At 46.3% G+C, this 12,680-nt stretch overlaps 1 protein-coding gene across 1 annotated transcript in view; it reads left to right on the top strand.

Annotated features, from left to right (window-relative positions):
• The window catches only part of DEF6 (differentially expressed in FDCP 6 homolog (mouse)), a 32,709-nt gene that overhangs the window by 5,566 nt on the left and 14,463 nt on the right, over positions 1-12,680 (top strand). The window contains exons 2-5 of the mRNA XM_011986885.1: positions 6,357-6,497; positions 7,217-7,402; positions 9,082-9,318; positions 9,406-9,552. Of these exons, the coding sequence (XP_011842275.1) occupies positions 6,357-6,497; positions 7,217-7,402; positions 9,082-9,318; positions 9,406-9,552 (711 nt within the window). The remainder of the gene's footprint in view (positions 1-6,356; positions 6,498-7,216; positions 7,403-9,081; positions 9,319-9,405; positions 9,553-12,680) is intronic.

Raw genomic sequence — 12,680 nt, forward strand, 5'->3', positions numbered from 1 at the left:
GGACGACAGAACTAAGCTTAACTGTGCTGTTATGTGGCAGGTTCTGTCCTGGGGTGAGAGGGCATTCATAGATCCTCTCCTAGAACTCTCTTTTTAGAGAGATGAAAACTGAAGCCCAGTAAGGTTAATATGCTCAGTGGGATTTAGTCAATCTCTGGCTTTTGTATTTTGTCTGCTTCTTCCCATGAAGTGTTTAAGTTCATTCAAGAGATATTCATTGAGCATCCATTAGGTGCCAGGCCCCCTGATACCACAGTGAAAAAAACGCAAACATTTCTACCCTTGTAGTGCTGACATTCTAGTCAGAGGAGGCAGATAATAAACTAAATGAAATGTACAATATGATGAAAGATGATACATGACATGGAAGAAAATAAAGCAGAAACGGGTAGGGATCATGGAGGTCAGGCAGGATTGGGTTACAGGTTTAAATAAGGCAATCAGGCCAGGCAGGGTACCTCACACCTGTAATCTCAGCACTTTGGGAGGCTGAGGTGGGTGGATCGCTTTGGCCGAGGAATTCAAGACCAACCTGGGCAACTTGGTGAAAGCCTGTCCCTACAAAAAATACAAAAATTAGGCCCAGCACGGTGGCTCTTGACTGTAATCCCAGCACTTTGGGAGGCCGGGGTGAGCGGATCACCTGAGTCAGGAGTTCAAGACCAGCCTGGCCAATATGTTGAAACCCCATCTCTACTAAAAATACAAAAATTAGCTGGACGTTGGTGGTGGGCACCTGTGATCCCTGCTACTCAGGAGGCTGAGGAAGGAGAATCGCTTGAACCCGGGAGACAGAGGTTGCAGTGAGCCGAGATCATGCCACTGCACTCCAGTCTGGGCACAAGAGCAAAACTCCATCGCAAAAAAAAGAAAACACACACACACACACACACACAAATTAGCCAGGTGTGATGGCGCACACCTACAGTTCCAGCTACTCAGGAGTCTGAGGTGGGAAGATCACTTGAGCCCAGGGGGGTTGAGGCTGCAGTGAGTTGTGATTGTGCCACTACACTCCAGCCTGGGCAACAGAGCGAGACTCAGTCTCAAAAAGTAAGGTGATCAGAGGATATTCCACCCGGTCAGGGAGTACACATTCCCTGAGAAGGTGACATCTAAGTAAAAACAGGGAGGAGGAAAGGGTTTGAGCCATGCAGTGACCCGGAGAGAAATATTCCAGGCTGCAGGAACAGTAAGTGCAAACGTCCTTGGGCAAGAATATGCCTGACCTGCTGGAGGAACATGAAGGAGGCAGAGTAGCTGGAGGCAAGTAAACAAGAGGGATGAGGTCAGAGAAGGTGCAGCAGGCCAGGTCACATGGGGCCTGGAGGCCTGTAGAAGGACTCGAACTTTTACTCTGAAAATTATGGGAAACCATTGGAACATTCAAGTTAGACTTTAGGAGTCAGAAAAATTCAGTGAATGGGGGACGTTATACTACCTTTGGAGTCAAGGTTGAGATTAGACTCATTACTGTCCTCAAGGAATGTAGAACACCCAGAAATGCTCACACAAACAGTGAACAGCAAAAGAATATTATTATAGAGCAACTTAATAGGACAAATTAGTATCTGTGGTTAATGGCACCCTTTTTCATCCCTATTGTTTTAAATTTTTCTAAAGACAATATATGCTCCTGGTTTAAAAAAAGAAAACACACAGAAGAATACAATGTTAAAGAAGAAATTCAGGGCTGGGCTGTGGTGGCTCATACCTGTAATCCCAATACTTTAGGAAGCCGAGGCAGGAGGATCGCTTGAACCCAGGAGGGCTTCTCCTGCCTCAGCCTCCTAAAGTGTTGGGATTACAGGTATGAGCCACCATGCCCTGGGCAATATAATGGGAACTCATCCCTACAAAAAAAAAGAAAAAAAAATTTTTTTTTTCCCCAGAGAGAGTATGGATTTGTCACTCAGGCTGGAGCACAGTGGCACGATCTTGGCTCACTGCAGCCATGATTTCCTGGGCTCAAGCAATCCTTCCACCTCAGCCTCCTGAGTAGCTGGGACTACAGGAGTGTGCCACCACACCCAGCTAATTTTGGTATTACAAAAAAAATTTTTTTAACTTAGCTGAGCATGGTGACGCACGCCTGTAGTCCCAGTTTCTCGGGTGGTTGAAGTTGGGGGATCGCTTGAGCCTGGGAGGCGGAAGCTGCAGTGAGCAGAAATCATGACACTGCACCCTAGCTTAGACAACAGAGCGAGACCCCATCTCTCAATAAATAAACAAAAATAAAAGTAAATTTATTGTAAAATTAAAACATGTTAGTGGTAAATTTTTTTTGTGGGTGTGTGTGTGTGTGTGTGTGTGACAGAGTCTCACTCTGCCGCCCAGGCTGGAGTGCAGCGGCACTATCCTTCCTGGCTCACCGCAACCTCCACCTCCCAGGTTCAAGCAATTCTTCTGCCTCAGTCTCCCTGTAACTGGGATTACAGCTGCCTGCCATCACACCCGGCTAATTTTTGTATTTTTAGTAAAGACGGGGTTTCGCCATGCTGGCCAGGCTGGTCTCGAACTCCTGACCTCAAGTGATCCGCCCACCTGGGCATCCCAAAGTGCTGGGATTACAGGTGTGAGCCACCACGCCTGGCCAATTTTTTTTTTTTTTTTTTTTTTTTTTTTAATTTTGAGATGGAATTTCATTCTTGTTGCCCAGGCTGGGGTGCAATGGCACGATCTCGGCTCACTGCAACCTCCACCTCCCAGGTTCAAGGGATTCTCCTGCCTCAGCCTCCCAAATAGCTGGGATTACAGGCACCTGCCACAATGCCCGGCTAATTTTTTGCATTTTTTGTGGAGACGGGGTTTCAACATGTTGGCCAGGTGGGTGACCTCAGGTAAGCCACCTGCCTCGGCCTCCCAAAGTGCTAGGATTACAGGCTTGAGCCACCACACCTGGCCCCAAAAATTTTTGAAGTAAAGAAGAATATAATGTTGGCTGGGCACAGTGGCTCATGCCTATAACCCTAGCACTTTGGTAGGCCAAGGTGGGCGGAACACCTGAGGTTAGGAGTTTGAGACCAGCCTGACCAACATGGCGAAACCCCGTCTCTACTAAAAATACAAAAACTAGCCAGGCATGGTGGTGGGTGCCTGTAATCTCAGCTCCTCAAGAGGCTGAGGCTGGAGAATCACCTGAACCCAAGAGGTAGAGGTTGGGGTGAGCCGAGATCATGCCATTGCACTCCAGCCTGGGCAACAAGAGCGAAACTCCGTCTTAAAAAAAAAAAAAGATGAAAATTCCTCCCCTCACTCTGGAGGGGTGATCACTGTTAACAGTAAGCGAATCTTCTAGATTCTTTCTGTATACAAATAAACAGGTTGAACCGTATGAAATTTCTGACACTTGATTGTTTTGACCTACTAAAATACTAGTTTTATATAATTCGACCTAATCTTTGCATGTGTATTTGACAAACATTCTGTAGCTTGCTTTTTTTACATGCCAGTGTAGTATGCGTATCTTTCAATGTCTGTTCATACAAACATAATAAAGATCACCCACAACTTTTATTAAGCAGGGCACTATGCACCAGGTACTCTTCACTCAAAACAGCCTTTGGAACAGACCCTATCATTATCCTCACAGAAGAGGAGACTAAGGTGTTGGAGAATTAAACATTTGCCCACGAGCACACAAGTGGGAAAAGTGAAATCTTTCCAACTACACACAGTGGTTCCTGACATAGTATATCTGTTTCTTACTGAAGGAGCCTCAGTTTGTCTCCAATTTTTCATATTATAAACAATGCTTAATGAGCATTCTTGTAACGTATATCTCCCATGGGTGTCTGTGGGTTGGATGATTAGAAATTCTGGGGTGGCTGGGCGCAGTGACTCACGCCCTGTAATCCCAGCACTCTGGGAGGCTGAGGCGGGCAGATCTCCTGAGGTCGGGAGTTTGAGACCTGCCTGGCCAACATAGCGAAATCCCATCTCTACTAAAAATACAAAAATTAGCCGAGCATGGTGGCACACATCCATAATCCCAGCTACTCAGGAGGCTGGGGCAGGAGAATCACATGAACCTGGGAGCTGGAGATTGCAGTGAGCCAAGACCACGCCACTGCACTGGGCGTGCAGTGAGAAATTCCATCTCAAAAGACCGCGCCACTGCACCTGGGCGGCAGATTGAGACTCCATCTCAAAAAAAAAAAATAAGGACATGGGTAGTTTGAAAAGAGGCCAAGAAACAGCAGATGAGAATATATAAAACTTGAACACTTGTCACTTCAGAAGTGGTCAGTGTATGTTGGCATTATTCTCTTGAGGTGGTCACCCTGGGTTTTAAGTACTAGGCATTGAGCCAGTGGCACCCCTTAGAGTAGGGATTGGTATCCTGTGACCACAGATGTGTTTAAGACGACTTTCCTGGAATTAGTGATAAAAACTCACATGGCTTAAGGGAGAGGGGATTTATTGGTTCACATAACCAAAAACTCCAGGGATAGCTGCCCAGAGGGAAATGAGGGAAAAAAAGGAAATGCTCCCTTCCTGGGATCTCCCACTTCCCAGTTTGCCAAGGAGAACTGAGCCCCAGGAGAACACTGAGGCAAAGTCTCAATACTTTCTCCCCCTCCTCTCTGAAAAGAGAATAAAATGAAGGCTTGGCATACACACCATCTCAGAGACAGTGCCAGCTCCTGCCTCCAAGGAACTGATTCCAAGGTGAACTGCTGGTGGTGGAAGAAGTCCTTCAATACAGCATGTATTGGTTGCACTTGATGTACAGAAGAGGACATAGACGCTGAGGGACATAAAGATAAGCAGAAACCTTGTCTCCAGAGTTCACAATCCAATAGAGGAGGGAGACTTGACATCAATATTCCAGTAGGAAGGCAACCTGTGAACCAGGCACATTTAGTTTCAACCTCAGCTCTGCCATTTACTCTTAAAATTTCCAAACCTCTGTATCTTCACCTGTAAAACAGGCTTAATGGTATTTGTGTATATAGGTGATTGTGAAGACAAGAAATGGGGTATAAAAAGTGCTTTGACTGGGTGTAGTGGCTCATGCCTGTAATCCCAGCACTTTGGAAGGTCCAGGTGTGAGGATCACTTGAGGCCAGCAGTTCAAGGCCAGCCTGGGCAACACACCCAGACCTCTGTCTCTACCAAAAAAAAAAAAAAAAAAAGTTTTGGCCGGGCATGGTGGCTCAGGCCTGTAATCCCAGCACTTTGGGAGGCTGAGGTGGGCGGATCGCCTGAATTCAGGAGTTCGAGGCCAGCCTGGCCAACATGGTGAAATCCTGTCTCTATTAAAAATACAAAAATTAGCTGAGTGTGGTGGTGGGTGCCTGTAATCCCAGATATTCAGGAGGCTGAGGCAAGGGGATCGCTTGAACCCAGGAGGTGGCGGTTGTAGTGAGCCGAGATCATGCCATTGCACTCCAGCCTGGGTGACAGAGTGAGACTCCATCTCAAAAAATAATAATAATAATAAAACAAAATAAAAATTTTAATTAAAAAAACCACCTCCTACAGTGACTGGCATATGGTGAGTGTGCAATAGTGACTAGTGACTTTTTAATCATTCACACTGCCTGTGACAATAGGTATAATAGAATTACCCCCAAGGCAATTTTATTTTCACCAGATTTCAGATTTCAACCCCTTTATTCTAATATCATGGATTTGTTCAACAAACCCAAATTTCCCCTGCACACCATTATGACCACTATCCCTTCTAAGCCTTGCCCTCTCCACGTCATGGGCCATTTTTCATGACCCTTCCTTGAGCCCTCTCCTCTCCCAGAGCAGACACACTTAGGTGATAGGCACACTGCAGCCAGAACACTGAGTCTTTGATGGAAACCATGATAAATTGGCAGCTTCTGCCCTGGGGTAGCAGAGCAAGTCCCTGCAAACCCTGCAAACTGTCCAGCATTGTGGGAAGCACTTGGGCTTTGGAATCTGACAGAGCTGGATTTGAACTCCAAGGTGTTCACTGTGGGTCTTTTGGCAAGGTACTGAATCCCTTGAGCCTCAGTCTCCCTGTCTGTAGAAAGAGGACACCAATACCTAATGAAGTGGCTAAGAGTATAACTGCATGGGTTTGAATTCCAGTTCTGCCAGTTGTGACCTTGGGTGAGAAATATCTCGGGGCTGCAGGAGTTTTCATCTGTATAATGGGGATGTGAGTAGTTTTTATGGTGGTTAAGCAGATGATACGTAAAGTGCTTTAGCCCAGTGCTTGGCACATAGTGTTTAAGTTTTAGTTATTACTGAACTGAACCGTGTGTGTAGAGAACTCAGCCAGGATGGGGTGGGGACAAGCAGAGAGGTGAGGAGCAGTCCTCTGGCCTAGTTTTGGTTGGGGTACAGAAAGACACACTGCCACTACTCTATCTCAGGTGCTGTCCCACAACCTGTACACGGTCCTGCACATCCCCCATGACCCCGTGGCCCTGGAGGAACACTTCCGAGATGATGACGACGGCCCTGTGTCCAGCCAGGGATACATGCCCTACCTCAACAAGTACATCCTGGACAAGGTGGGGCCCGGCTTGTAGGGGGCATCTGTAACCTCTTCCCACTTCTCCAGCCTGGCCAGCAGCCCAATACCTTGCCACTCCAACTCTTTGCCCCTGCCATAAACTCCTACTTCTGCCTGCTCTGTCCATGCCTGCTGTCCCATCACATCCCTCACATCCCAGCCACCTGCCTCCTTCCTGTCCCCCTCAACTCACCTTCGGTGTCCCTCATCTCTAATGAGGTGGGCCGCACCCTGCCCATAGCCTTCCACCGAACACCTGCCTGGCCCTCCTCCAGCTTCCAGCTATAACCTCTACAAAGGGTTCACTGAACACCTGCCCGGCCCTCCTCCCGCTTCCAGCTATAACCTTTATAAAGGGTTCTCCACCCTTCCCAGACTGTCCCCCTGACCCCCCCCCAACTCCTCCAATCTGTCACTGTCTTTCCAGGTTCTTGGCTCTTAGCTTCCTGCTGGGTTTCTCTTCCTTTCTCCTCTGGGCTGAAAGACTAGAGTTACTCTGTTGTCAGGGGGCCTGGGGGGTGTGGGTGTGTTGTGGGGGGTGGAGTGGTTGGAACCAGCTAGTTACCTGGTAATCAGCTCAGGGATCCCTTGAGTTAGGGCCCTGGACTTGGCCAGGTGGGGAGCAGGGGCATAGATGAACCCCAGAAACCCAGCTGGAGCCTAGTGTCGTGGTAGAGCAGGGATATGCAGCCAGCTGATTTGCAGCCCTGGTGGCAGGTGGAGGAGGGGGCTTTTGTTAAAGAGCACTTTGATGAGCTGTGCTGGACCCTGACGGCCAAGAAGAACTATCGGGCAGATAGCAACGGGAACAGTATGCTCTCCAATCAGGATGCCTTCCGCCTCTGGTGCCTCTTCAACTTCCTGTCTGAGGACAAGTACCCTCTGATCATGGTTCCTGATGAGGTGAGGGTGATGGCAGCCCCAGGGACTGAATCACTTGGGACCAGACCTAAGCAAAACCATGAATGAGACCAAACCACCTTTGGTACCTCCCACATCCCTTTCTTTCTTCACTGTCTTCCCATGCTGGTATCTGTCCTCACCCAGCTGTCTCCAGATGCCTAGAACTGCCTGTGTCAGAGTAATTGTGCCTTCTTCCAGGAAAACTGAAATTACACTTTCATGAGGGTTCTGCTGGTCCTCACTGTAGGAAAATGATCTGCACATTCTGTTTACACAGAGGTCTAAATGCCAGATACATTACTGAGCATTACTGGCAATCTAGGAAGGGTGCTTTTTTTCCCCCCTTTACCTTTTGCCACTTCTTCCAGGACAGGAAGGATGCTTTACAAGGCAAAGGGAGACCTTTCTGAGACAGGAGGTTACTCTGGTTCCAGATTTTCCCTTTCTGCCTTTCTTCTGGAAAGCTAGGACAGATTCAGCTAAAAGACCCAGGGAGAGGACATCCAGGGAGGAGAGGGCATCCTGGGAGAAAAGGCCAGGAATCTGGTCCCTACCTCCTCACTCCTGGGTGAAGTCAGGGAAGGCATTTTCCCATCCACCTGCACGCTCCCTCTTATCCTCATTTCCCTCCCCTGCCCATTTGGCCTTGTGACCCTTTAGTCCTTTTGGTGGCTATGGAGATGCCAGGGTGACTTTAGGTCTCTAGAGTGGGGTTTACAGGAGAAGGAACCTCTGTACTTACAAGAAGCCCTAGCATGTCAAGCTCCACTCACATTTGTTCTGGCTTCTGTTTGTGGGAAGGGTGATGAAGGGAACCATCTGAGCCCTGAACCAGTGCCCTCTACTAAATGCCCAAACAAGACCCAGGAGCCCCTAGAAAGTCCTAAACAGAGTGTCCCAAAAAGTTGCTGGGGCAGGTGAGGGACATGTGTCCATCTGCACGGACACTTGGCTGGCTGCCCTTGTTAGACCCCTGCCAGTCAGGGCAAGGTGGCCTCTCGGAGGCCAGGTGGTTGCTTGCTTCTGTGATCAACATACAGAGTTAACAACTGCAGCAGGATGTACCCCAGCCACCACTTCCGGTTCCTCTGTAACAGGTTTCCTGTCCCTGCCCAGCTTACCTCTACTCCCCACTCCCCACCACCTACCCCTACCCCAAATCCCCTTCCCCTCCCACAAGGGAAGGATCCCCAGGGTTGGAGATTGGGGCTTGCAATAAGGACCTGAATGGGATTCAGGAGATCAGAATCAGGTTCTGGCTGCCCCCAGTTTGCTGTGTGACTTAGAGCCAGTCACTTCCCTGTTTAGGCTTTGGTTTTGTCATCTGCAAAATGAGTGATTGGATGAGAGGGCCTTTGCACTCCCTTGACACTTTCTGTGGTTTATTGCCTCTTCCTGGATCCCAGATCTCAGGTCCCCTTCACCTTGCCCTTAAGATAGGAAGGAGTGGGACAGGAGGTTGTGGAGGGGGAGAGAAATTCGGAGTTGGGGCTGGGGCTCCAGGATCCTCTCCCAGGTCTTTTCCCTGGTCTCTATAGCATTTGGTCCTCTGGCCCCCTCAACGGTCTGTCCCCTGTTTCCCTCTGCCCAGGCTCTGGGAGCCAGATAGAGCACTCCCTGGTGTTGGTGCTGGCAACACCGCTTGCTGCAACTACCAGGTCTTCCTTCTCCTGCTCCAGGTGGAATACCTGCTGAAAAAGGTACTCAGCAGCATGAGCTTGGAGGTGAGCTTGGGTGAACTGGAGGAGCTTCTGGCCCAGGAGGCCCAGGTGGCCCAGACCACCGGGGGGCTCAGCGTCTGGCAGTTCCTGGAGCTCTTCAACTCAGGCCGCTGCCTGCGGGGCGTGGGCCGGGACACCCTCAGCATGGCCATCCACGAGGTCTACCAGGAGCTCATCCAAGATGTCCTGAAGCAGGTCAGCCAAACTGGGAACTAGGGGAGGCGCACAAGGTGCAGGGCAAAGGGGGACCTGGGAAGCCTCTGACGTAACTCTGGCTGGCAGGGCTACCTGTGGAAGCGAGGGCACCTGAGAAGGAACTGGACCGAACGCTGGTTCCAGCTGCAGCCCAGCTGCCTCTGCTACTTTGGGAGTGAAGAGTGCAAAGAGAAAAGAGGCATTATCCCACTGGATGCACACTGCTGCGTGGAGGTGAGGGGCAGGATGGGGGTGGAGGACACTTCAGGGCCCAGAGCGTCCTCAGGGGCATGAGAAGACAAGGGGGTCAGGAGAGGGGCAAATGGAGAAAAGCCACGGTGACACAAATTCTGCTTAGATTAGTGTGACCCAAATATATCTGGATGCCTCAAGGCCATTCTCATCCATGTCAGCACTTAAAACTAAAACTGCAACTCAAACACCAAAGTAATTGGTGAATAATATGGAATTTGCTCAATATTCAGAGGAAGTGGCTTATATCTATACTACACAGCAAATCTTTCTAAAAAAAATCCCTTTTAAAGGTTTTTCTTCTTCACCCATATTCCATTCTCTTTAGCAACTCTATACTTCCCTATTCTCCCTCCACACCCCTCTGCTCTGTCTTCCCCTTCTGTTTCCTCCCTTGTGTTCATTACTATTTTAGAGGCTTAAAACACAAGCCTCTTTACTATTTTAAATAATATATATATATGTGTGTGTGTGTGTGACATGAAACTTGCCATTTTAACTATTTTAAGTATACAATTCAGTGGCATTAAATACATTCATGAAATTAAAAAATTATTTTGATATACAACAGATGTACATATTTTCAGGGTACATGTGATAATTTAATACATTCACATATTTTGTAAAGATCAAATCATGTCATTGGGTATCCTTTACCTTAAATATTTCTTTATGCTAGAAACATTCACATTATTCTCTTCTATTTTGAAATATACAATAGATTATTGTAAACTATAGCCACCCTACTGATCTATCGAAATCTAGGTCTTATTTCTCCTATCAAACTGTATGTTTATACCCATTCATCAACCTCTCTTTATCCTCCCCCGACACTTCCTGGCCTCTGGTAAGCACTAATATACTCTCTGTCTTCATGGTGATCCACTTTTTTAGCTCCCACATATAAATGAGAACCTGCAATAGTTGTTTTTCTGTGCTTGGCTTATTTCACTTAACAAAATGACCTATGGTGCCATCTATGTTGCTGCAAATGACAGGATTTCATTCTTTTTATGGCTGAATAATATTCCTTTATATATATCACATTTTCTTAATCTATTTATCCATTTATGGACACTTAGGTTGATTTCGTATTTTGGCCATTATGAATAGCTCTGCAGTAAACATGGGAAGGCAGATATTCTTCAATATATTGATTTACTTTCTTTTAGATATATACCCAGCAGTGGAACTTCTAGATCATATGATAGTTCTATTTTTAGTTTTTTGAGGAACCTTCATACAGTTTTCCATAGTGGCTGTACTAATTTACATTCCCACTAACAGTGTATCGGGGTTCCCTTTTCTCCACATCTTCTCCAGCATCTTTTTACAGAAAAGATATTCTTAACCAGGCACAGTGGCTCATGCCTGTAATCCCAGCACTTTGGGAGGCTAAGGCAGGTGGATCACCTGAGGTCAGGAGTTTGAGACCAGACTGGCCAACATGGTGAAACCCCGTCTCTACTAAAAATACAAAAATCAGCTGGGTGTGGTGGTGGGCACCTGTAATCCCAGCTCATTGGGAGGCTGAGGCAGGAGAATCACTTGAACCTGGGAGGTGGAGGTGGCAGTGAGTCGAGATTGCACCATTGCACTTCAGCCTGGGCGACAAGAGTGAAACTCCATCTCCAAAAAAAAAAAAAGATGTTCTCTATTTTTTTTTATAAAAAGCCATTTTAACTGGGGGTGAAATGATATCTCATTTAGTTTTGATTTGCTTTTCTCTGATAATTAGTGACACTGAGCATTTTTTCATATCTCTGTTGGCTGTTTGTGTGTCTTCTTTTGAGAAATATCTATTCAGATCTTTTGCCCATTTTTAAATTGGATTATTTGGTTTTTGCTATAGAGTTGTTTGAGCTCCTTATATATTCTAGTTATTAATCCCTTGTCAGATTGATAGTTTGCAAATATTTTCTCCTATTCCATGGGTTGTCTGTTCACTTTGTTGATTGTTTCCATGGCTGTCCTGAAGCTTTTTAGCTTGATGTAATCCCATTTTTCTATTTTTGATTTGGGTGCCTGTGCTTTTGAGGTCTTCCACAAAAAATCTTGGCCCAGACCAATGTCCTGGAATAGTTCTCCAATGTTTTCTTCTAGTAGTTTCATAGTTTCAGATCTTACGTTTAAATATTTAATACATTTTTACTGGATTTTTTTTATATAGTGAGAGATAGGGGTCTAGTTTCATTCATCTGCATATGGTTGTTTAGTTTTCCCAGAACCATTTATTGAAAGGAATGTTCTTTCCCCATTGTGTGTTCTTGGCGCCTTTGTCAAAAATGAGTTCCCTGTAAATGCATGGATTTATATCTAGGTGATCTATTCTGTTCCATTGGTCTTTGTGTCTCTTTTTATGCCAGTACTATGCTGATTTGGTTACTATAGCTTTGTATTACATTTTGGTATTTTGTTTTATTTTAGAGACAGAGTCTTGCTCTGGTGTCCAGGCCAGAGTGCAGTGGTATGACCATAGGTCACTGCAGCCTAATCTTCTTGGGCTCATGGGATCCTCCTACTTCAGCCTCCTGAATAGCTGGGGCTACAGGTGTGCACCACTGTGGCCAGTTTGTAGTGTATTTTGAAATCAGGAAGTGTGATGCCTCCAGCTTTGTTCTTTTTACTCACGATTACTTTGGCTATTTGAGGCCTTTTGTAGTTCCATATAAATTTTAAGATTTTTTTTCTATATCTATGAAGATTACCTTTGCTATTTTGACAGAGATTGCACCAAATCTATAAATTGCTTTGGGTAATAGTGTTATTTTAACAATATTAATTCTTCCAGTACATGTGGATGGGATATCTTTCCATTTTTTTGCATACTCTTCAATTTATTTCATCAGTTTTATAGTTTTTCTTGTATAGATCTTTCACTTTGATTACATTGATTCTTAGGTATTTTACATTCTTTGTAGCTATTGGAAATGAGATTGTGCTTCACTTCTTTTTCAGATTGTTTGCTGTTAGTGTATACAAATGCTACTGGGTTTGTCTTTTTTTTTTTGAGATGGAGTCTCGCTCTGTCGCCCAGGCTGGAGTGCAGTGGCCAGATCTCAGCTCACTGCAAGCTCCGCCTCCCGGGTTTATGCCATTCTCCTGCCTCA

This window comes from Mandrillus leucophaeus, unplaced genomic scaffold (assembly GCF_000951045.1).
Source record: "Mandrillus leucophaeus isolate KB7577 unplaced genomic scaffold, Mleu.le_1.0 Scaffold3, whole genome shotgun sequence".
Classification (NCBI taxonomy): domain Eukaryota; kingdom Metazoa; phylum Chordata; class Mammalia; order Primates; family Cercopithecidae; genus Mandrillus; species Mandrillus leucophaeus.